The 26,503-nt window shown below is 43.6% G+C and overlaps 1 protein-coding gene across 2 annotated transcripts in view; it reads left to right on the plus strand.

The window, feature by feature from the left end:
- Positions 1–745: 745 nt before the first annotated feature.
- PIP5K1A (phosphatidylinositol-4-phosphate 5-kinase type 1 alpha) overlaps positions 746–26,503 on the plus strand; it is a 153,472-nt gene continuing 127,714 nt past the window's right edge. Inside the window, exon 1 of one of the 2 annotated variants that reach the window (XM_078670106.1) lies at positions 746–1,022. In XM_078670106.1, coding sequence (XP_078526232.1) covers positions 983–1,022 — 40 coding nt within the window. In that variant the 5' untranslated portion in view covers positions 746–982. The remainder of the gene's footprint in view (positions 1,023–26,503) is intronic. The other variant, XM_078670105.1, reaches the window with a different exon arrangement.

The following is a 26,503-nucleotide window of genomic DNA, read 5'->3' on the forward strand; positions in this document are numbered from 1 at the left end:
AGAGCGTATTTAGTTTTCTGTTTTGCTACTTTTGCTTTTTATTCGTGTATATTTTAGTCTTCGGCTTCTACTGGTCTATCTGTAATGTGAATATATATTTGTTCTAATCAAAAATGCAATTTTATACCTAAAATAAGGGGGTGAAAAGTAGTTTAAATAGACATGATGTACCCAAGTCAAATGAGCAATCTCCGAAACGGCGGGCGGAAGTGAGCAGGAAATGACGTGTGATGACAGAGTACAGTCCGGGTGGCTCTCGAGTGGCAGATCGCGCCACAGTAATTTAATTGGAAATCCATACTGACGAGTCAATTTAGCAGAGCAAATTGATTCATAAGTCATCCAAGTTTTTCAGAGTATTCACGTCATTTGGGGTGCTGTTTGGGCTATCAAATAGGCACGTGGTCAGATCCATACCCGTTAAATTCCTCCCACAAGAAAGTCGCCGAGGAAGAGTCGGCATCTTTATTTTCCCAAGAGCCTGCTCCGAAGCAATGGGGACCAGCAGCAGCAACAAGAGGTGTCAGAAATGTTAGAGTCTATATTGCCTCACAACCAATTAAAACTAGCTACTGTTGCTCCATCCAATCACCGACCGGGAACAGTTTTCCGATCACTCCGCAACAATTAACAAAATGTACAAGATCACCCAAACCAATCCAAGTCCTTCTAAATATATTCAGCCAATCAGCTAATAATAAGAGTTTACGAACCAATCCCAGGACAAAGATTTCTCTAACCTATCGTAAGCGGCCAGACATTCGGCCCCGCTAGTGGGCTATGTGTCTGTCTCCCTAGTTGGTTTTCGACACTTGGGTGCCACAGCTCAGGCCCTTCTCGCCGTAGTTGGACAAAAGACGTACGTTATAGGAGCAGCAAAACAAGGCAGCGGGTTTCCGTCTCGAATAACGGACTGGCAAAGAAAATTCTGGACTGGTGGTCCCCCTAAGGAGCCTACAGCGAGGGAGCCGCAACCCTGAAGATGGCGACCGCCTTGGAGCCCGGGAGCAGCACCAGCCCGGGTATGGAGGGGCTATCTTGAAATGGGTTGGGGGGGCGAGGGCAGGATAACCCCCGCAGGGAGGGTTGAAAGTGGAAATTGGAGTATACTAGGGTTGCTGTTGAGAAAGAAGCATGTGTTCAGTTTTGCTTGTACTTCGGGGTGGTAATATTTTAATGATTACCCTGTTTGTAGCACCCAATCGTGGTGTACCTGAACAGAAAAGCCCGGTGCTTTGTCCCAATTGTTTTTCTTAAAGTTTGAAGGGCGGTGGGCTCACTAACTCTTCCAAACACTTCACTGTTACCTAAACGAACGAACTATTTTCATTGGAAGCAAAACTTAAGTCGGTTTAAGTGCGAAGTTTATATGACCATGCCAGAGGATGTAATCAAACATATTAAAACGCAATTACAAGTGTATATATATATATATATATATATATATATATATACCTCGTGGAACCGCAGACTAATGAAGGAGTTAGAACGTCCAAACACCTGAACAATTCTACGTATTCTTTGGTGTATCGTTTTACCCGGTCACGGAATGTGAGGATTGTCAACAAGAGATGTGCTCTATTGGCAGATTTCTGCATTGGGAAACTTGGTTTGAACAGACTTTTTAGATTGACCATGTTGTGTGATTTTGAGCAAATCTCTTTGCTTTCGACAGTGCCTAAAAGCATTGATGTTGCTAATGTACGCTATGCCAGGAAATTCATTAAGATGCAAAGTTCTTGTAGTCAAGCGGCAGGTATAAAACTCAAGAGCGTGGGCACCAATGAAGCCGTTCCGGCAGATTAGCCTGTTTATTTCTCTTTTCTCATTTGATCTTCTGTCAGTTCTAAAACATTCACTGTATTTAACTGTTAGCTGGTCGTCTGATTATAACAAGTGACTTGAAAATGACAACAGGGTAGTTTTGCACCCTCGTAAAGTTAGAACTTCATTTTAGCTTGTCACAAGCCGCAGTGTAATTCCTATTTGGGCGAGGATTTTTGGACCACCTCACCCAGCACACTGGTATTAAAATAAAACATTTTAATATCGTACTTATGGTTACTTGAGCACAGCTTTTGTTTTTTCCGGAATTTGTTAAAACAATGTTTGTTTGGATTCTGCTCTGACTTGCAATAGACGCGTTTCTTATTTTTATTTTTTGGATCGGGTACAGTGCTTATATTTGCATTACTTTGGCAGTTTTAGTACACTCTTCCATGATATTTGCCACCTGGCTACTGTTTGTTGGCAGATACATTCCGGCCATCCATCTTCAGGGTCCATGATACTCATCCAGCCGGATGATGCATAGTGCCTTATTGGAACACGTTTCCATATCCGGAGACCCTCGAGGATATGTCCTCAGAAATACATGAACTTAAATGGGTAAGGTTAAATAGTTACTGTTCCAGTGTGGTTCCGGGTTGACAAACTCTTAAATAACCGATTGTAAGTTTTAGTCGCTGCGTTTTAGGCTTTTCTAAACCAGAATTGAATTGCATTTTATTTTTATTTTAAAAGTTTTATATAACGCTAACTTGACCCGTGGGTATCAGAGCGCTTTACATATACACATGAGATAAAGGTTGCATTACCAAGCAAGATTGAGGAAGCAAAGATATAGACAAACACATAATAATTAGGCAAACCGTGCGGTGGAGGGAGACAAAATAAAGCAGGTGGTCGGCACAGTCCAGTAACCACCTATCCTTGATGGTCAAGTGAGGGTGGAGTCAACTAGGTTATCAGAGTCTAGGTTAGTTAGACTTAGTTGGTCAAGAATTTGTTGAGGAAATGGTGTTTCAAGTCCCTTTTGAAGCAGGCGAAGGAGGGGTTCCATCTGAGGTCTCTAGGGAGTGAGTTCCACCCCCTCGGTACATTACCAGAGAAGGTTCGGCATTGAGTGGTTTTCCTTTTCACTTTCGGATGGATGAGAAGAAGTGAGTTGGAGCTTCTCAGAGTTCTGGATTTTCCTGCTTTTACCAGTTTGCTGTTTAGGTAGTTGGGGGAAGGTGAGTTAAGGGTTTTGTGTGTGATGCATGCCAGTTGGTACATACATCTAACTTCCATGGGAAGCCAGTTGAGGGAGTTGAGAGCTGGTGTGATGTGATCAAATCTTTTTACACCAGTAATGAGTCGAACTGCCATGTTGAGGACTGACCTTAGTGGGGCTAGGTGAGCTTTCGGTGTCCCTGTTAGGATGGCGTTCCCATAGTCCAGTTAGGAGATGACCAGGGATTGTACTATTGTCTTTAGATCATCTTGGGGAATGAAAGGTTTATTTTTCTTGAGGTGTTTTAGTGAGTAAAGCGCACCTTTTGCAGAGTTTTTGATGTGGTCCTTCATTGATAAGTTCTTGTCCAGGGTTATGCCTACTGATGTAACTGAGTCGGATAGGACGGGGAGCAGTTTAGGGCATCAAGATTCTTGAGCCAGTCTTGGATTGGTCAGTGGTTGCTTTTTGGAGAGAATAGAATTAGACCTGTTTTGTCTGGGTTCAGCTTTAAGTGGTTTGCGTTGAACCAAGATTGGATCTTGGTTAGTGTGACATTGAGGTGACAGATGTCACTGGGAGATTTGATTTGATAGTACATTTGTGTGTCATCTGCATGTAGGCTGGTTTTCAACTCCTGCTGGTTTCAGAATGATTGTCAGGGGTTCCAAGAAGAGATTGAAGAGGGATGGTGAGAATATCGAACCTTGCGGGACCCCGATTGTGACTTGTGTTGGCCTCGAGAGACCGGAGTTGATTTTAATTTGTTGCGAACGGTGCTGAAGGAAGGATGAGAACCATTTTAGTACTACGCCATTAATGCCGGTGTGCCTCTTCAAATTCTCAAGTAGCTTTAAGTGATTTATTGTGTCGAATGCCGCAGATAGATCAAAAAGGATGCGGAGACCGGCTTCGCCTTCATCTAAGGCTCTGTGGATATCGTCAGAAATATTGAGCATCACTGTTTCGGTGCTACAACCTTTCCTGAATCCCGATTGGAAGGCGTTGAGGAGGTTGAAATCGTCAATGTGTTTGTTGAGTTGTTGGAAAATGCATTTCTCCAATGTTTTAGCTCGGAACCGGAGGTTGGAGATAGGTCTGTGGTTGTTGAGATCGTTGAGGTCGGCTCCTGGTTTCTTGAGTATGGGTGTGATTTGTCCTAGTTGAAGGGAGGCAGGTACACAGCCTGACATGAGAGGAGTCGATGATTTTTGTCCACAAAAGGGGAAATTATGTGATTGAGTTGTTTTACAAATGTGGATGGGAGGGGGTCCATAGTGTGGGAAGAGGGCTTTAAGCTTGCAATTATGTTGAAGACCTCTTTTTCCGACATGAGTTCGAAGTCTGTCCAATTGGTATTATTTTTTGGTGTGAGGCAGATCTGGTTATCCTTGGTATGCTTGTTTCTTAAAGAAATGTCTGGAGGTGAAAACCGCTTTGCCGGTGACATTGGTAGAGGTTTTTGGACTGAAAGCTACGATAAATAAAAGGCGTAAATAAATTATTTTACTTCTGCCACCAATTTGGTGAGTTTTTGGACCCTAAAGAATTTGACTGTCTGAAGAAGAGTTAATGGGGCAAGCTAATCTAGGTGTTGTGTAGCGATTTAGAGCCCCCCCTCCCTCCAAGCCTTCAGGGTAAAAGTCTGTTCTTTCTTTTTGTGGGGGGGGGGGGGGGGTTAAACATTTTTGCATTTTGATCAGGGCTGGCTGCTCCTTGGATGCATAATAGAATGAGGAGGGCTTTCGTGGGGAGACCATAAAGGTAGGTGTAGAGGATGCAAGTGCCCATTCTGATGTGAGCTGTAAAGAATGCAATGCAGGTAGGGTCGCTGTAGGCGACAGACCTTTTTGATGATGGTGTTTCCTTCATTGGAGCAGTGTAAAGTATGTAAAGGCGGATATTCGGTGAGGTGATTCAGTGAAATATGTGATACATGCTGAGTGGTTAAGTGCACTACAGTATGCAGTATGTGTTACGGGGTGTGGTCTGTTTAACCTGGGAATGTGTTGGCATGTGTGAAAAGTTTGCTAAAAATGTGAGTGTATATGTGTGTGTATATGTATGTATTATATATATTATCCTAATAGCGGTCACCAGTAGGTAGTTATAGTTAAGACTTTTTTTCAGAAAGGCCAGGCCCCTGGGGGAGGTCCGCGTGGCTCCCTCTTCCAATTCAAAAAAGACATGGCCACAGGAGCTGTGGTCCCAGAACCCCAAATCAGCCAGGGAAGGAGGGCACGCACCCCCTCGCCTAATTAAAGGGGGGGCTGGCCTCAAGTCGTCGGAGGCACGCCCACTTTCACTACCACTCTGCAAAAGTGCCTCCTGGCAAACTGGTAGTTGGGAAATGAAGTCCCCTTGGCTCGTGGGGGGCAACTATCCCTCCTTTTACCTCCTGTAAGTCCCACATTAAGGGATTGCTAAGACGTTGTTGGAGTACACCCCCCTTTTGTCACTGGCCGTGTCATGAATGATGTAATATTTGACTTCATAAGCAGTGCATTGCGGGACGTAATTTATAGTTAGCTGAGGTAACTAGCTGCTGAATTTAACTGATTTTGGATGAGTGAAATCTGAGCCCTACTAGATCATCCCTGCAATGTTTTGTATTTTCAGTGGATATATGTATTACAGCTTCCCCCTTCACGATGGAGTTTTGCTAAAACCATGACATAACGAGGATTTGCAAAGCCAAAAGACTGGCCTCCCACACAAGACTGATTGGGGTTGCTGTTGGTATTGCATTGAGAACATTTCTAAATATCTTCCCACGCTGTTGCAGATGTCGTCAAAGCAGGAACCATGCGTGATTAACACTCCCAGGATTTGGTATCACCCCCTCAGGTGTTTTGCTGGGATTATATTTTGCATACACCTTAATTTCATGCCGAGTGGTTGTTCTGGGCGTGGTTACACCTGGGTGCCATTCTGAAGGCCCGAAAAGTGTGTTCCTTTCAGTTTCTTAGGCTCGAGGAAAGGAGGAGGTGGACAGACTTTGACCTTTGAGCCCAGTGAGGACAGCTGACTTAGCAAAACTGGTGGCACGTTGTGAGTGTGTGACTTGCAGGTGAGGCAACAACCAGTAATACTTATGTGGCAATGAAAGAAAAATTACACGTCATGGTCTGTGATAGTATTGCTTCATTATTTTATTACATTTTACACAGTTTAACACCGGGCATGGTTATACCTCATTAGTACCAGTTTAACACCCCACCCCCCCAATAACCGGCAAAAGATAGGTGACTAATCAACCTTTTTGAAGGGTTTTCCACTGCACTGCAACATGACTACGTTTAACCATCTTTTTATTAAAATCTTGAGAGTATGCAGCAGATGAAAGGTTATGTGGCAAATCCAAAATAATGTGGAAATTGCAGCGACCACAACATTACATAATTACAGTGGCCCTACATATAGCGGATGTCGGCATACACCTCCAACGTAGTGCACTTTTTATTTAACAGCCCTTTCCTATCTGGGCTCACACTAAAACCAAAAGATAAGACCACGGGTATGTGTTCTGACACAGTAGTAGGATGCTGACCAGAAACCTTCATACTAGAGGTGTAATCTAAATATTGTTCCTGTTTTATTTTAATTGCTTATTTTTAATCCCTTGCAATGACTATTCATTCTGCGCTATCTTATCCTTCCCCTACATGTTTTTTCACTTTTACTATTAGTAGCAATACCGAAAAGGAGTTGATCATAACTTTGAATTGTCCTTAGCAGTTGATCTAATAATCTTCAATTGCAATGGTATTCGAACCAGCAAATGAATAGTTTGTGTTTAAATAACGTGGTCCATTTTCGTTGTTTTTAAATGTAGGGTTGTGTCATAAGATCTCGTCAAGCAGCATAATTTCAATTGTTTACATTTCTCGATATAAACTTTAACATTTCAATGTCGACTGAGGTGCATGCAAAGCATCAACAGTTTTATAGCATTGAAAGCCTTGGGAATTAAAGCAGAGAGAAGAGGATTGTGGTTATTGGTAAATGGGTATCCCAAAATATGTCAAAGCTAAATGTCCACCTGGATGAGTAGACATGCAGCAGATGTCTCTCACAGCAGAGGGGTTTACTTCACATTCTGTATTCGGGTGCTGCCACATTAGTCTTGACAAGGCGACAAAGTAAATTACAGTCTTTTGCTGCGTCCCAGACATTTGGAACTGAAGTCTCAAAACTATCCGCCTAATACCAGATGTTCTTCTCTTCGAGAAGACCCACATGACTGCTTCTTCTTAGGTCTGACATTACCCAAGACCTTTTGATTTTACTAAAATTATATATACAACATTCTTGCATGTAGGTTTTTCAGCTAACTTGCTTCGTCCATTGGTCCTGTGTAGTGATTCTTATTCCTCCCACTGCAGCACACAGCATGGGGCAATGGGACAGCTCATCCCCACACAAAGTAGTTCCTTTCAGTGTATGAGACTATAGTGACAACTCGTGCACATGTGGAAAGGGATAAGGTGGGCACACTACTGGCTTGGCTGGCTGACCCTGCTCCTAGATGCGTACCTATATTGGCATTAACCTCGCCCTCGGGACGTTTGGAATATACACAACATCAAATAAATGACCGATTTCGGTCTTTTTATGCGGGTCTCTACACCAGCCAATTGCAGACTGGGGAGGTGGACGTTCAAGCATTTTTGGAGGAACTGGAGCTGCCTACAATTGAGGAGGAGGAAGCGGAGGCCCTCGGTCAGGACGTTACGTTAGCCGAAATTCGCTGCGCCATTAAGCAATTGGCCCGCAACAAAACTCGGGGAAGCGATGGACTGCCTATCGAATTCTATCTAACGTATATTGGCCTCCTGGCTCCCAGACTACTGGCGATGTACAAGGAGGCTAGACGGCGGGTGGTACTGCCGACCTCCACTAGGGAGGCTATTATTGTTCCTCTCCTCAAACCAGGGAAACCTCCGACTGATCCAATCGCATACAGGCCTCTATCTATGCTCACCACTGATTATAAGATATTGAGCCGAGTACTGGCCACTCGACTCCTCCCCTTTATGACAGGGTTGGTTCATTCTGATGAGGCCGGCTTTATCCCGACTCGCAACACCGCCAGCAGCATACGTCGGTTGATAGGAATATTGGATGGAGACTGTGGAGTGGAAGGGCAGGCGATGGTCCTTTCAGTTGACAGCCTGGAATGGCCCTATTTGTTCTCAATCATGAAAGCATTCGGACTCTGAGCCGTATATGTCAGTTGGACTGAAATATTGTACTCGTCGGCGACCGCTAGGGTTCGGGTTGGCAGAGTTGTTTCCTCCTCTTACCCTGTGGGGCGGGGCACCAGACAGGGCTGCCCGCTTTCCCAGCTGCTGTTCGCCCTTGCGGTGGAGCCATTGGCGGCACGCACTAGGATGGGGGGGCGTTCCAAGGCTTGCGACTTAACAACCAGTTGCACTATATCTCTGTATGCGGACGACCTCCTGTTGTTTCTGAGAGACGCGGACGAGGCCCTGGAGGGGGCGCGCTCCCTCCTTGGTTGTTTCGGAGACATCTCGGGACTGCGGGTTAACTGGGCGAAGACTTGCGTATTCCCGGTGACCAGAGCATGCGACCCGCCCACACTGCCGCCTGATCTGGCGTGGGAACCTAGGTGTCTCCCCTATTTAGGGACACATGTGTACCATGCTCAGGAGGATATCCTTGAAGGCAATATTGGCAGAGCGTTGAGGGGCCTGAGGGGTGGCATGCGGTTCTGGGGGACTCTGCCACTGTCGGTGGCGGGTCGCGTGGCGCTGCTGAAGATGGTGGCGTTTCCTCGACTCTTGTATTTCTTCCAGACCCTGCCAATACGGATACCTGTTGCTCTTTTTCGACAACTCTGTTCTGCGGTGGGGAGCTTTATCTGGGGTGCAGGGAGACGCAGAGTAGCGTTGGATACTCTGATGCGGCCGAGAGCTGAAGGGGGCCTTGCTGTCCCAGATTTCGAATTGTACTACTTAGCTGTGCAATTCCAGCACCTGACTCAGGCAGTGGCATTGGAGTTTCGAGGGCCGGAAAGGGAGTCTGCACCAGATGTGCCGCGGCACGTTTTGTCCTTCGTGGTCCTAAAGCAGCGACTTCAGACTATTGATTTGTCGATGGTGGAGGGTACCCTGAGGTATTGTTGGAAACGATTCCATCATAGAATCGGGGTGCAGCGACCATTTGCTCCAGAAATACCACTGGGCATGTGCACAGCATTGCCGCATGGTGGGGATTGGTCCGCCTTCGTGGAATGGGAGGAGCTGGGCCTACAGATGGTGGGTGATCTGTATGCAGATGGGGTGTTAGTACCCTATAGTACGTTGCAGGAAACTTTTGGTCTCCCGCGCGGCCATTTCCTGATGCACGCGGCGCTGGTCACCGCTATCTAGAGGCATTGGGGCACTGGCCTTTCGGAGCCGCCAACAAGTGGAGCGTGCCAATATGTGGTGATGGCAGCGGGCGCGTATAACGCGGTTACATGCTTGTATAAATGTATGCTGGGAGAGGGGCTGAACCCGTTGCAGAAGGTACGAGAGCAATGGGTGACGGACTTCGATAAAGAAATACCCGACACTGCCTGGTCGCAAATAATTAAAGGAACATGGAAGAGCACCAGGAATGCTAGATTCCAGTTGATCCACTTTTTTATACTCCACAGGGCATACCTTACGCCGGCTAAAATTAACCAGTATTTCCGGGTAGACACCGCACTATGCCCCCGGTGTAGACTACAGGGTGCGGACTTGAGCCATATGTTGTGGAATTGTCCGCAGCTGGGTACATACTGGAAAGAGAACTGATTTGCTTTGTAGAATAACCGGGCGACAGATTACTCTGGATAAGGGGCCTTGCCTGTTACACTGGTTTCCACACACTAGCAAAAATAAGTTGTCTAGCAAATTTGTAGACCTAGGATTCATTCTGGCGAAGAGGGAGATTACAACTCCCTGGAAGGCGGCGAAGGGCCCTAGCTACGCTAGATGGAAGGCGGCATTGCTTGTGTGGGCGAGCAGCGAGAGTTCGGTTAGATTGCAGCAGGCTCATAGATCCCATAATGACAGGGCGCTAGAGGCGGCACAGGCTTGGGAGGCGCTGGTGATGAAGGTACGGGCATCCGATCTAGACCCTGACTCACACTCCAGCGCGCTGACGGAGGATGGGAACCAATAGACGATCTCCTCTAGACATGGGGGGATAGCGTGTGAGATGATTCCCGACTTTCGTGGTAGTCACGATATTTCAAGGTATTGTTGATGTGATAGCAAGTACACACTCTGCACACTAGGGTAATATTTTGCTAGCATTTACTCTTTTGGTTGCAGCGCCGGCAGCAGGGGTGGGGGGGGGGGGTAGGGGTAGTTAGACTGGGAGGGTGGACCTGCATATGGTGTTGAATGACGATCTAGAGCCCAGAACTTCCATCATGGCGGACTAATAAATGAGGGGGGCTTGGCATTGCAGCGGTAGGCCTGGTACAGGGACCTTCCGACATTGATCGGACTTGCGTAACTGATTTGTTGGACTGCTGCAATAACGTCAATTTTTCCTTCATTACTAAATGTACTTATGATGGTCCTTCCTTATGTCTGTTTTGTGTTTTAAAACAAAAAACATTTTTTTTAAATTAGACTATAGTGACAACGTGATTTTTTTCAGATCCAAAAATTATTTTGCTTTCAGCAAGTTTTTCTGGGCTTATGTGAGTGTGAGGTTTTCAATTGCTTACCATCTATCATTTATATAGAACTGATCCTGTTCGCTTCCCCTTGGATATAGTAGTCTCAGTTGTTTCTCGTCATTGTATTTAAAGACATTGACAGGGGAATTCTCCACAGATTGTTTCACGAACACCGTATTTCAGGCTATCGATTTAAGATACTCTTACATAAAATAAATAAATTTATCTAGTCAGTGGTCATCCTGCAAATCTGGTTTGGATCGAGCTTTTTTGGATCCTCTTTGAACAACCCCATATTGGACACTTTAGCCCCAGCGCAGCATCACCTCAGCACTAACGCACCACTGCAACATCCCCTCTACACCAGTGCAGTCCCACCTTCTGCCGCAGCACTACTTCAACATTCGCACAGCTTCACTCTGTGCTACCAAAGCATCATTCAGCACCATCTCAGCATCACTCAACACCACAACAGCACCACCTCTGCATCAGTGTACCAACTCAGCACCAGTCCAGCCCCACCACAGCATCACCTTAGCACCACTTTTCCATTAGGGCAGCACGGCATCCCCTCTGCATCAGTACACCACCACCATCGCAGCCCCACCTCGCAACAACACATCCTCCCCTCATCAACAATTCAGCATCAATGCAGCACTACCTCAGAGCAGCAACACCAAATCCGCTTCATTCAGCACCAGCGCATTACCACCCCCTCAGCATGACTCAACACCACCTCAGTGTCAGTCAGCATCACGCAGCACTGCATCAGCACAGCCTCACCTCAGCACCAGTGTCGCACCACCACCTCAGCATGACTCCGCATCACCTTCACACCAGCACACCACCACCTCAGTCTGCCCACGAAATCTGGCATCTATTGATTCTCCCCTAGTGTCTGTTGGCTGCTCGTGTTGTAATTCAGGTATAGCAAACGAGTATTAGAACAGGCAGGAAGAAGATGCCTGCATTGCAAGGACAAAATCTAGAATACATTTTTTATGTTAAATCTTTTTTTAAGAGGGTCGTTCACTTTTACATAATGTCTGCTTGGTTATATGTAAGGTTAAAATAAAGCTTACAACACTTTATTATAACTTTTCAACATGATGCGCAGCAACCACATTCCTCTTCTCTACAACATAGGTTAATGACATTGGCAAAGCCAATAGCTCTGGTTAAACATTTATACCGTCCCAAAGGTGCGACCTATTGGCTATGCCAATTTTTGTTAATAGTTGAATGTTTTGTTGCTCGTAGATTGCTCCTCAGATGAAGGAGTCAGTCCCTATAGGGGCAGAAACTTCTTTCCCAATTGCACCTTCTGGGAGGGATTTCTCCTTCTTAGACCAGACTTAAAGCCATGGCCTCATATGCTCCCTTCTGAAGATTGTGCTGGTTACATCTTTGGGGTTTCTTATTTATGGGACCTCTGAACTGGTACGATGCTTTTGAAACCGCAACTGTTCATGTGCACTTTGAGACCGTGTTCTTGATGCGTGTAACTTGCAATCCATGGTACTGCTTGGGGAGGATATTGGGCCTAACCATCCTGTAAGTAGATGCATCTCTCTCTGATTTTACAATCCTGGCCTTCTGCATTTAAAATATATTCATGCACTGCGTCTGTTGACAAACGGTTGCGCGTTTTTTACGGTCACTCCACGTGGTAGTGCCTCTGCAGTGCAAAGTGAGCAAGCTGGTGTGATCACAGGGTGGGTGATTTAAACATGTTTTAAGCTTTTGCCTTCAACATATTTGACCCCTTAGCCTTCCTGGTACACCATTAGACTTGTACTGTGCTCCACAGAACTGTGAGCAACTACATCTTGCCCTTACAAAATCCACATTGCGTTCTTTTCCAGATATGGAGCTATGTCGTTAACTGTAACCGGCTAGTCCCTGATTTTATCATGTCAATCTGTTCCTGACCTTCACATGGAAGCACCTGTTGCAGCAGTATCTCAAACTCTAAACAAATCCCTTTAAGCGCAAACACGGTCGTACAAACTGTGCCTTCCGATACCATCTACAGGGCCCATGTCCTGTTGATGTAATGTGCTCTTAAAGCTGCCAGGTTGGCATAAATACGATGGATAATAAGAAGCCTAACTCAAAAAGCAGATCCATTTAGTTGATTTGTTATTATTAAGAGCCATATTGTGTGCCATCTGTTAAAAGTACGTTAAATCAGAAACAAGGTGAAGCTATGGCACTGATTGCACTTTAACACTCCTTTTGCATTTAGCAGATTTCAGAGAGGCGGGTAAAAAGTCCCTTAGCAAGAGTTTCGAGGTGTGTCTGCATACTGTCAATACTATCAGTTATCTGTAACACCTGCACCTATTTCTAAAATTTTAGGAAAAGTCTTCTGACACAAAAAATAAGTCTTTTCATCCAGCCCTTCTCCCCTTGCATTAAGAACTGTATGAATTCTGTATCACTTAGTTGAACCCATCTCCCTTCACATAGGGCCAGATGTACGACCAGTTTTTGCGTGCGCAAACGGGTTTGAGACCAGTTTGCGTGCGCAAACGCTACATGGCCATGTACAAATACTATTTTGCGAGTCGCAAAAAATTGCGACTATCAAATAGTGTTTTACGACTTGCTATTGGGAAGGGGCGTTCCCTTCCTAATAGCGACTCTCTAGCCATGTATGAATGTTTTGCGACCGCAAATGCGGTCCCGTAACACTCGCAATTTACCGCCCTCTTCAAGAGGGTGGTAATGGAGTCGCAAATGGGAAGGGGTCTCCGGGGGCCCCTTCCCCTTGTGACCAGCTTTAAAAATATTTTTTAACGGCAGGCAGTGTTCCCAAGCACCACTACCTGCCCTTAAAAAATGAAACTATAACGTTCCCTTTTTAAAAAAAAATGTATCTGAATTGTGTGAGGGAAAGAGCAGTGCTTTTCCTAAATGCCATTTTTTAGGTCGAGCTGGCGTTGGAGCGCGAAGCGCTCCCGCCAGCGAGACTATAGTCACCTTCCTCCCTGTCAAGGGAGTAACAGCTGTGAACGAGCCCGATACAGACCTGGGCACGGGCCGACCCAGGTCTGTGAACGTGCTTCAAGGTTGAGCAGCTTGTGCACGTTTGTTGGACGTCAGGCGCTGCAAGCCCGCCAGACCAATTATCCCAGCATGAAACTCTACTTCCTGAGGCGCCACAAGACCAATTATCCCAGCAGGAGTCTCCACTTCCTCAACAATTATCACAGCATGAGACCCACTTATCACAGCATGTCAACTAGCGCCCCAGGCTGCTGGAGCACTCAACTATAATTAATGTGCAGTTGAGTGCTCCAGCAGCGTGGGGCGGCTCTCTGCATGCTGTGATAATTATCACTTTGGGGCCTCATGCTGTGATAATTAGGGCGGCATGCTCTATTTGCAGCACTGAACATTTTCAAAGAAGGCCAAGCAGTGACATTCATTGGAGACACTCACCCTCACGCCCTCACCCCCTAACACACCTCCTCACCCTCACACACCTCCTCACCCCCTCACCTTCACACCCCCCCACACACACCCTCACATACCCTTACCAGCACAGCAAAACACAACACAGCACAGCAAAACACAACACAGCACAGCAAAACACAACACAACACAGCACAGCACAGCAAAACACAGCACAGCACAGCAAAACACAGCACAGCACAGCAAAACACAGCACAGCAAAACACAGCACAGCACAGCAAAACACAACACAGCACAGCAAAACACAGCACAGCACAGCAAAACACAGCACAGCAAAACACAACACAGCACAGCACAGCAAAACACAGCAAAACACAGCACAGCACAGCAAAACACAGCACAGCACAGCAAAACACAGCAAAGCACAGCACAGCACAGCAAAACACAGCACAGCACAGCACAGCACAGCAAAACACAGCACAGCACAGGACAGCACAGCAAAACACAGCACAGCAAAACACAGCACAGCAAAACACAGCACAGCAAAACACAGCACAGCAAAACACAGCACAGCAAAACACAGCACAGCACAGCAAAGCACAGCACAGCAAAACACAGCACAGCAAAACACAGCACAGCAAAACACAGCACAGCAAAACACAGCACAGCAAAACACAGCACAGCAAAACACAGCACAGCAAAACACAGCACAGCAAAACACAGCACAGCAAAACAAAACCCAGCACAGCAAAACCCAGCACAGCACAGCAAAACCCAGCACAGCAAAACCCAGCACAGCACAGCAAAACCCAGCACAGCAAAGCACAGCACAGCAAAACACAGCACAGCAAAACCCAGCACAGCACAGCACAGCAAAACCCAGCACAGCACAGCAAAACCCAGCACAGCAAAACCCAGCACAGCAAAACAAAACCCAGCACAGCAAAACACAGCACAGCACAGCAAAACCCAGCACAGCACAGCAAAACACAGCACAGCACAGCACAGCAAAACACAGCACAGCACAGCAAAACACAGCACAGCACAGCAAAACACAGCACAGCACAGCAAAACACAGCACAGCACAGCAAAGCACAGCAAAACACAGCAAAACACAGCAAAGCACAGCACAGCAAAACACAGCACAGCAAAACACAGCAAAACACAGCAAAGCACAGCACAGCAAAACACAGCACAGCACAGCACAACCAAGCACAGCACAACCAAGCACAGCACAACCAAGCACAGCATAACCAAGCACAGCATAACCAAGCACAGCATAACCAAGCACAGCATAACCAAGCATAGCATAACCAAGCATAGCGTAATAAAGCACAACAAAACATAGCATAACAACAAATAGCATAACAAAACACAACAAAACATAGCATAGCATAACAAAACATAGCATAGCATAACAAAACACAGCATAGCATAACAAAACACAACATAGCATAACAAAACACAACATAGCATAGCATAACAAAACGCAACATAGCATAGCATAACAAAACACAACATAGCATAGGATAGCAAAACTAAACAGAGCATAGCATAACAAAACAAAGCATAGGATAGCAAAACAAAACATAGCCTAACAAAACATAGCCTAACAAAACATGACATAACAAAACATGGCATAACAAAACATGGCATAGCAAAACATACAATAGCATAGCAAAACATAGCATATCAAACACAACAAAACATAGCATAGCAAAACAAAGCATAGCATAGCAAAACATAGCATAGCATAACAAAGCATAACAAAGCATAGAATAGCATAACAAAACATAGCATAGCATAACAAAACCTAGCATAACAAAACCTAGCATAGCATAACACAACACAACATAGCATAGCATAACAAAACACAACATAGCATAACAAAACACAACATAGCATAGCATAACAAAACACAACATAGCATAACAAAACACAACATAGCATAGGATAGCAAAACTAAACAGAGCATAGCATAACAAAACAAAGCATAGGATAGCAAAACAAAACATAGCCTAACAAAACATAGCCTAACAAAACATGGCATAACAAAACATGGCATAACAAAACATGGCATAACAAAACATGGCATAACAAAACATGGCATAACAAAACATGGCATAACAAAACATGGCATAACAAAACATGGCATAACAAAACATGGCAAAACATATAGCATAGCATATCAAACACAACAAAGCATAGCATAGCAAAACAAAGCATAGCATAGCAAAACATAGCATAACAAAGCATAGCATAACAAAACATAGCATAACAAAACAGCATAACAAAACATAGCATAACAAAACATAGCATAACAAAACATAGCATAGCAAAACATAGCATAGCATAACAAAACACAACATAGCATAGCATAACAAAACATAGCATAGCATAACAAAACAAAACACAACACAACATAGCATAGCATAACAAAACACAACATAGCATAGGATAGCAAAACTAAACAGAGCATAGCATAACAAAACAAAGCATAGGATAGCCTAACAAAACATGGCCTAACAAAACATGGCCTAACAAAACATGGCCTAACAAAACATGGCCTAACAAAACATGGCCTAACAAAACATGGCCTAACAAAACATGGCCTAACAAAACATGGCCTAACAAAACATGGCCTAACAAAACATGGCCTAACAAAACATGGCCTAACAAAACATGGCCTAACAAAACATGGCCTAACAAAACATGGCCTAACAAAACATGGCCTAACAAAACATGGCCTAACAAAACATGGCCTAACAAAACATGGCCTAACAAAACATGGCCTAACAAAACATGGCCTAACAAAACATGGCCTAACAAAACATGGCCTAACAAAACATGGCCTAACAAAACATGGCCTAGCAAAACATGGCCTAGCAAAACATGGCATAGCAAAACATGGCCTAGCAAAACATGGCCTAGCAAAACATGGCATAGCAAAACATATAATAGCATAGCAAAACATATAATAGCATAGCAAAACATATAATAGCATAGCAAAACAAAGCATAGCAAAGCATAGCATAACAAAGCATAGCATAGCATAGCATAACAAAGCATAGCATAGCATAGCATAACAAAACATAGCATAGCATAACAAAACATAGCATAGCATAACAAAACATAGCATAGCATAACAAAGCATAGCATAACAAAACATAGCATAGCATAACAAAACATAGCAAAACAAAACATAGCATAGCATAACAAAACATAGCATAGCATAACAAAACATAGCAAAACAAAACATTGCATAACAAAACAGCATAACAAAACATTGCATAACAAAACATTGCATAACAAAACAGCATAACAAAACATTGCATAACAAAACAGCATAACAAAACATTGCATAACAAAACAGCATAACAAAACATTGCATAACAAAACATAGCATAGCAAAACAAAGCATAGCATAGCAAAACACAACAAAGCATTGCATAGCATAACAAAACAAAGCATAGGATAGCAAAAAAACATAGCATAGCATAACGGGCGCCAGGACGCTCCTTAGCTGGAGCATCTGTGCGCCAAATAAAAATCACATAACATAACATAAAGCAGAGCATAACAAAACAAAACATATCATAGCATACCAAACACAACAAAACATAGCATAACAAAACATAGAAAAACAAAGCATAACACACAACCACACACACTCAACCACACACACACAACCACGCACACATAACCACACACACAACCACACACACAACTACACACACAACTATCTATCTATCTATCGCCCTCACTCTATCTGTCTATCGATCTATCGCCCTCACTCTATCTAATCACCCTCACTCTATCTATCTATCTATCGCCCTCACGCTATCTATCTATCGCCCTCACTCTATCTATCTATCGCCCTCACTCGATCTATCTTTCTATCGATCTGTCGCCCTAATTCTATCTATTTATTTAGATACTGATCGCCCTCACTCTATCGGTCTATCGATCTATCGCCCTCACTCTATCTATCGGCCTCAGTCTATCTATCTAATCGCCCTTACTCTATCTGTCTATCTATCGCCCTCACTCTATCTATCTATCGGCCTCACTCTATCTAATCGCCCTCACTCTATCTATCGCCCTCACTCTATCTATCGCCCTCACTCTATCTATCGCCTTCACTCTATCTATCGCCCTCACTCTATCTAATCACCCTCACTCTATCTATCACTCTATCTATCGCCCTCACTCTATCTATCGCCCTCACTCTATCTATCGCCCTCACTCTATCTATCGCCCTCACTCTATCTATCGCCCTCACTCTATCTATCGCCCTCACTCTATCTATCGCCCTCACTCTATCTATCGCCCTCACGCTATCTATCTATCGCCCTCACTCTATCTATCTTTCTATCGATCTGTCGCCCTAATTCTATCTATTTATTTAGATACTGATCGCCCTCACTCTATCTGTCTATCGATCTATCGCCCTCACTCTATCTGTCTATCGATCTATCGCCCTCACTCTATCTGTCTATCGATCTATCGCCCTCACTCTGTCTATCTATCGCCCTCACTCTGTCTATCTATCGCCCTCACTCTATCTATCGCCCTCACTCTATCTATCTATCTATCTATCTCGCTCACTCAATCTCTCTATCGCCCTCTATCTATTGCCCTCCCTCTATCTATCTATCGCCCTCACTCTATCTATCTATCCCACTCACTCTATCTATCGCATCACCACAGCATCACCACAGCATCACTCAGCACCACCACAGCATCACTAAGGGGCACAACAACATCACTATGCGCTACCACAGGATCATTGAATGCCACAGCATCACTAGTCGCCACCACAACATCTCTCAGCCCCACCACAGCATCAATCTGTGCAACCATTTACCAACAACTGGGTCAAATATGATCTCTCAATGTTTCAAGCTTTATTACAAATGTCACAAAAAGAGGTTAGTATTTCACTTCTGTTCTTGGATTTTCGTCACAATAAAATACACTGAACATATTCTTCACAAAAGTTATTTACAAAAGTTTAAGCTATTGCCATTATAAATTACAATAACTTTTATTTAAGTATTAATTATTAAAAAAATTCAAAGCCATTGTTATTTGTAATATCAATACATCTAAGTCACGTGAATACAACACATATTGCATTACAAATGCTATAGGTGTCACAAGTTATAACTATTGGCATTGTAAATGACAAAGCTATTATTTTTGCTATTTTCAAAACCAACACATATATAAAAAATGTGTCATTTACAATACCAATAGCCCAAACTTTCCTAATGCGAGACCTTATGCATTGCAAATGCTTGTTTTATAGCCTGTCTAGTTTTGAATATTTTCATGTAATGGTTTACATTTTAAACACTATTAAACTTTTATTCAATTTGCATGCTTTAAAGAGAAGCGCTACACCATCGCATTAATGAAGGGCGCTTGTTTTGATGACTTGAAGTCATTATTTTTCCCCAGGGTATGCTAATCCACACTGTTGTGCTCAATGCCTAGCTGAGTTCAACTTTGTCACTCTGCTAAGGGACTTTTTACCCGCCTCTCTGGATTCTGCGAAATGCCAAAGGAGTGTTAAAGTGCCAATCAGTGCCATATCTATTTAGAAGGGGAATGAAGCTAACCGCACGGAAGGTCTGTTTCAAGTACTCACATTTTGTAAAGTTTTGAAACCTTGTTCTTTTGGAGTAACCTACCCCACTTTGTAGGCCACCTCGAAGTAACCAAGTAATCCCGCAACTGAAAATAGAACTGAGTACTTGACCGGAAGTGAGTGGTGGGGCCAGAAAGCTAGCAGAAAGGCTCTTGGATATCTTAAAAGCCAATGAGTTAACCGCTTCCGGCACCAAACCTGATTGACCGGGAGCTCATCTACGCGGCCAAAGGCGTGTGTGTTTTGACATTCCCAACACTCTTTCATATTTTGATTATCTTGTCCTGCCTTCTTTCTGTTGCCAAATGTTCATGTGACTGACGTACACATGAATCAGTACGCAATAGTTCTCGACACTTGTAAATTAGCTTGATGTTACTCTGGTAAGAAATCTGTCATGTCCGTTCAGGTTGTGAGCTACTTCCTTCAGAAATAAAAGATCTTCCTTCCCAGCAGTCTTAATTTTTCTTTGAATAATTACAATAATGATGAATATGTTTATGGATTTGAACCAGAACATTGTTAAAATCTTTTTGGCTTGTCTTAAGGAATCCATTGTAGGGTTTGCTTGCGCCTGGTTGGATATGTTCGTTTGCTAAAAGAAGTCCTATTGCAGTTGTTGCCTCTCGGTTTTTTTGGCATGTATACCAACAAGACCAGGTCTAATGTTTAGCCAAGAAAGGATATCCTTATAGATTTATAACACTCACTCAGATTTTTACCGATCGTGAAACCAAAGTGTGATCTGCAACACACGACTGCTTAATTTATAGGTAAAAAGTTAAGCCTTGGTGCAGGACTCCTGTGGTCTTTCAGTTGCCTGGGAATTATTTCAAACTATGATCTCACTTGTTTTGGAGCTAATTTCACACTTTTTAAAATCTTAAGATAAGGGAGCAGAGCAGCATGTGGTGGTGTTCATTTGTTTGTTTCATAAAGTACCATGCAGGTCACCTTGCTGCCACTTGAAAAGACTGTAGATACATTGACTCAGCAGAAACCTATGTATAATGAGCAACAATGTGAGAATCCGGGCAAGGACCAGCATTTCAAAACAGCATGCAGCATTTACCTTGGGTGTGGGCTGGAGCAGGCCAGTATAACCTGTGTGCAGCAAGAATGTGTTCAGAGGTGTTTACAGACATTGCCTAATTGAATGAATATTCCGAGGTTGACTAAGGGACACCCACGTTTTTTCTGCCACTCTACGTCACCATCAATACTGTTCATGGTAGGTTGACAGGGAAGAGAGACTATTGCAAAAGTGTTGACGTAGCTGGACTAACTTGAGTTGCAGATCTGAGTAAATAACCTTTGAGGTCATAATATAGGAAAACCCTATAGAAGAGAAAACGAAAGCTTATTTAGTTTTTTAAATATTATTTGATAGACTTTGGCAACATTTATTTCGCTTTATCACCTGAATGAACCAGAAGAAATGAATGTTGTGTGATTTCTTTCAGTCGTTTTTGGTCGAGCCTTCTAGACGGAACATGTGTTCTGTTGGGAGACATATTGTGTGCTTACCAAGAACATGTAGGGCCTTTGAGCCCGTCCTTGCATACCATTGCTTGGCTTTTCTGTCAATCTCGGTTGCTTGTTTCTTATTTGGTTTGCTGTGGAGAATTGTCCCTTTAATTATGTCTTTCCACAGATCACTGCTAGGAATTTACTTTTTTCTTTTGGGTTAGGCATTCCACAAGAGTGCATGCGTTTTCCAGCCGTCTTCCTCGTGTACTTATTTTGAAGGCCTAAATTGCTCCACAGGTTCCCAATCACTATCCGATGTGTCTTTCTGCGCTCCCAGATTTAACACCCACTGGGAAAGAATGTGTTGCCTTAGTCTGGTTAAACCCAACGTTTTTCTGTCCCGCTGCAACATCCTGCTGGCGGGCTAACAGCGAGAGGATGAAATTCTCAAGTTAAGCTGGTCCTTCTACCTTTCTTAAAGTTCTTTTCTCTACGTCTGTGTTCCAAAACTAAGATCTTTAACCACTTGGATGCTAAGGCCCTGGAAAGATTTACAACCACTTTCCATTGAAATCAATGGAAACTCCATGACGAGTTACCCTTGTCTATTAGCATCCAAGGGGACAGAATATGTGTCCCTGCATCTGAAGATTGTTTAAGATCACTGCTTTTCTCACCATTGAGTTCCTGCGTTTCAGATGCAGAAAGTGACGACGATGGCGCCAACATTTTCAGTTATTTGGTTACCTGACGATCTAGTAGGCAGCCTGAGCGCTGTTCATACAAAGTCTGGTGTGCAACAGTTATCAGGCTTCAGCTTTCTTTCAAAGAAGGGTTTTTTGTCCTGAAATACAAGTAACATAGTGTGGGGGTGATGACAGTGGACCACAAAACCTTAGATGCTTAATCTATTTAGATTCGATACATTTGTGACACTACCAAAAAGTTCCTTTAACCATCCCCAGAAAGCCTTTGTTTCCATATCATGTCTTCTATACAATCCATGTTGACTATCCAAACCACTCTATAGTCTACCATCATTTTCATTGCATCCACTCCAACTAAACAAATCAAGATTTTCTTCTTAATATTCTGAAGTGCCACCCCTACAATTCCCATATTTTTTTCTGACCGTCCATTGTGTCACCTCCTAGCAGATTACACACCGCCTTCTGTTGAGTCCTTCTTTTTGTGCATTCAGTAAGGCTAACGGACATTCCATTTGGTGACCTCTATATTTAGCCGTCATGCATGCTCGGCTTTCATCTGTAGAAGAAAGAAAAAAAGAATTGGCAAAAACTATAGGTCAGCGTCCACTAAGGAAGGCAAATCCTATTGACTTTGAAGTGTTTGAAAGTAACACTCATTAAGTGTTAGATAGTAACTTGAGACTTTCCTTTGTTCCTTGCACAAACAAGAGTAAAGGGTTAAGTCGGGATGTCTTACTTCCTAGGGATGGGATTTAGAACTTGTTGTTAGGGTGGAATGTTGCTCGTTGAAGAAAAGAGTGGTTGAGGCTGAGAAGCTGGGAGGAAGAGCTGGAGGTGCTTTGTGATTGTCTACTACTTGAGAAGTGGCATCTTCCCAGCTTAAATCTTCCGTCCAGTCCTACAAGTAACTTTTACTGCATGTGCTTTTACTTCGATTCCCACTGCCCGCACAGTTACACACCTACAGTGCAGTGCGATTACTACCTGACTCAGTGCTTGCGTGTGGCGACAGACTTTGTGATATCTACTGTTTGGAATGACATTTATCATTTTGGATCTCTATACTTTGAGTAACTTTGGCTGCATGAATTCTTTGCTTCACTTGCATTGTCGGAAGAGCCGTGGCTACTCTTCAAAGCTGCAGTGCGATTGCTCGATCTCTCACTGCTGTCGCGCAAACTAGTTTCTCTTTATTGTCATGTTAATGCCTAAATTCTGCCAGGAGCAAAACTGATGCCCGAATTTGAAGCGCTATACTTGTAGGACTTTTGTTACGTGCTTACTTTTAAATCCAGTCTCGCGCAGTCATTGAGATTCCATATGCGCACAAACCCTTCCTTCTTCACTGTGCTCTAATTCTTTCAGAAACTGCACTTGCAGCTGGGTGCTGAGAAGCTGGGAGGAATTGCTGGAAGTGCTTTGTGATTATTTATTTAAATAAAAATAAATATATCTTGCTCCAATAAAAGATAATAATCTTCCTACTGTGCGTAGAGTGGATCTTATAGGTTACTTTTATTTTTGTCATTTCCTTCTCCTAGACTGGGGCTTCGTACTTATAAAAGCTGACAGTAAGATGAGCAGCTCAAAAAATGAAACTATGTGTTCAGCCTCACTTCATAGCAATGCCCTGCTCATGTACCCAAAATGCCGGATGTACGTATTAACGATGTCGGCAGGTAGATGGAGAATGAAGGTGATCCCCTAAGGCACGAGAAGATGCCAGGAGATGGTTGAGTACATCTTCTAGAAAGGCAGGGGTATTTTGCAAGTTAAATATCTCAGCACAGCAGTTGTTAAACAATATATGCACTAATACCATTTAAAGTCTGATCCTGTTTGCATATTCTGAGCCCTGATCTATAATTCTATGTGCTACACTATTCGAGACCCCTTTGCAGATGCAATTTGCTGTAGGTACTTTAACGCTTGACCTACATTTTGAGTCCCTTCATGGGGGCAGCATGGCCGATGAGAGACTTGTCATCTGGTAGAGAATTCTGGATTTTCGATGGAAATAGTTTGCAAGATTAAAACCCTGTAGTGGCTCTGGGAGGCGAAGGGCAGTTTAGAATCTGTAGAAAATTAGCTTTCCCTTGCCCATGATGACTGCCTCCTTTCTCCCAAATTTTAACTTGATGCTCTCAGACCTCTATCCCGTTTGTCTCGTGAAATCAGGACTGCACGTATAAGAATTCAAGGGAAAATCCTGGACGTGATCAGCGTCTTGTGCATGGGCCTGACAAACTTGAGAAAAATTCTGACTATGCGGCGTGTGATTGATCAAAATACAAAGGCGAGCATTTTGTCTTTGGGAGTGCCACAGGTGTGTCGGCTGCCAGTAGTTTTCCTCGAACTGCTTCACTGCAGTGTGTGCTGGTTTTAGCCAGGTGTTGAAAAGAACAGTGGCTTGATCTCGTCATTTTGGGGGGTATTGCTTGCGGGGCCCACTTTTGGTGGTGGCAACGAAGTGTTTAGCCTACTAAACTGCGGGTTTTGTTCCGTTCTTACATTTGCTTGGTTGTCTTGGCACCGTATAAACAAAGCACTATAATAAAACATCATGCATTTCAGGAATGCTAGGACTTTGCTTTATCTGTCAGCACTCTAGCCAGAGCCTCACTTCCCAAGACGGGCGTCAGGCCAGCAGCCTTGTGATTACCTGGAAATTATTCTTGCAATGACTGTACTTTTTGTTTTACTCATAACGCACTTGCACAATCTATAAAATACCTCATACTTTCCATAAATTGTGAAGTGAGAAGTGCGAGAGATTAAAAGAAGCAGGTCCGGTCCCTACTTATTAAATTAATACAATCAATTGTCCCTGTAGATTATTTTGCTCGTAGTTATTTTATTTTATTTAGTTTGCTCCGACTGTATCTTTCCTGAATATTCCACATCGCGGAACTTTTGCGGGCTGTCCACAACGAAGCAATGTTTGGACATAAATAGGCTCGACCAAAACAATAACACAAATAATGGCAAGGTTCTCTGCCACTGTCCATGCAGGCGCTCAGACAGGATCTCTCTTGGTTCTGGCTAGTAAAGTCACTAGAAAGAGAATGAGGGACTAACACAGTGCCAGGCATAGCTCAGAAACATTACATTCGGTGTACGAAATATGGTTTGCTTTGCTGTTGTGCAAGCAATGGATTGTGGTCCAAACCATAACCTGCACATTTCAATGGTTTTTCGGTTTGCATTCTTAACCATACCTGAAGTTTAGCTGTTTTTTTTGTTTTTGCTAGTTGATGCCTAATGTGTATTTAAAAAAAAAAACTTATGTTAATGTGTCATAACCAAAGCTAACCATAACTTTACTTTAACCTGTTTGTTCAGTGTTCTTCTTTTTTTTTTTTTTTTTCTTCTTTCTTTGGAATAATTTTGCTCATGCGATAGTTCCCTACCCCCAACCAACCTTGAACAGCAAGGCACTGCTTGCACAGTGGGGGATGACCTCAGAGAAAGGCCTGCGGCTAGATCCTGTACCACGCCCTCCACAGCAGTCAGCCTTCATAAGGCCTCTGGTCGTACATAGTGGAGGTGGGTAGCAACAATTGCCTTTCGGCCATACCAGGCGTAAAATTTAACTTGATGTCCAGAAGGGTCACTTTTTAGACTGTAATTTCTCAAACTACTGAACAGATTTACTCCATACCAACCAAAGACCCTTCCTAAGATACATTTCTATTTATATGCCAAGTGTGGCCTAATTTCTTTTATACCTTTTTCCGTATTGAAGAGCAAATAATCCAATGGAAGTTAAAATTGGAAATTGCCTTTTTGATGTAGCCCCTTACCCAGGTCAGGTGGTAACGGGTGCGTACAATTTTTTGTCACCTCCGGCTTGACAAAATGGTTAAAAATATGTTTAAAACACATATTTTTGTCACCCCCCTCAGTGATGACATCCGAGGCGTTCCGCACCCCTCCTTCCTAAACCACTGCCCTTACGTTCAGGCCCTCGCTTGAAGGATCTGTGCAAAACTTGCCGTTAAGTACCCAGAGCAGCAGCGGCAGCTGCTTCTGAGAAGCAGCAGTGATGCGTGGGTGGGAGGGGGTTAATAAAAAAATTATCTTGCTGGCCGGCTGCTGCTGCCTCTCCTTCTTCCTCTTCCGAGCTTCAGTGCAAGCTGGGAGCTCCTCGGCTCCCAATAGTCATGATTGGTCTGAGCGCTGCGGTTCGACGCTCAGGCAGGGGAGGGGGCCTGGGCATGTTCTCCACCCAGGCTGTAACGCAGCCTGAGTGGAGAACATGCGAAGCGTGCATGGCTGACCCATCAGGGTCTCTTTTACATACATTCATACATCAAGGCTTTCAATCGGCCCTATTTATCCATTGGTCTATTCAAGTTTTTGTACTACTTAGTACTTCTCACTTCAATAGAACATATTTAATTAGATTGCAGCTCAACTCTGTTGAGAAGTGGAAACTTCTGCAAAAAAATTTACCAATTCAAAAAAGAATTTAAGCCCAAGAAAAAAAGTCGCCTTCTAAACTTTGTGTGATACCTGTAATTCACCTAGTAATGTATAGGTGTTCTGACGTCTTGTTCCTTGGTATGCTA

Source organism: Lissotriton helveticus, chromosome 12 (genome assembly GCF_964261635.1).
Source record: "Lissotriton helveticus chromosome 12, aLisHel1.1, whole genome shotgun sequence".
Taxonomy (NCBI): Eukaryota; Metazoa; Chordata; class Amphibia; order Caudata; family Salamandridae; genus Lissotriton; species Lissotriton helveticus.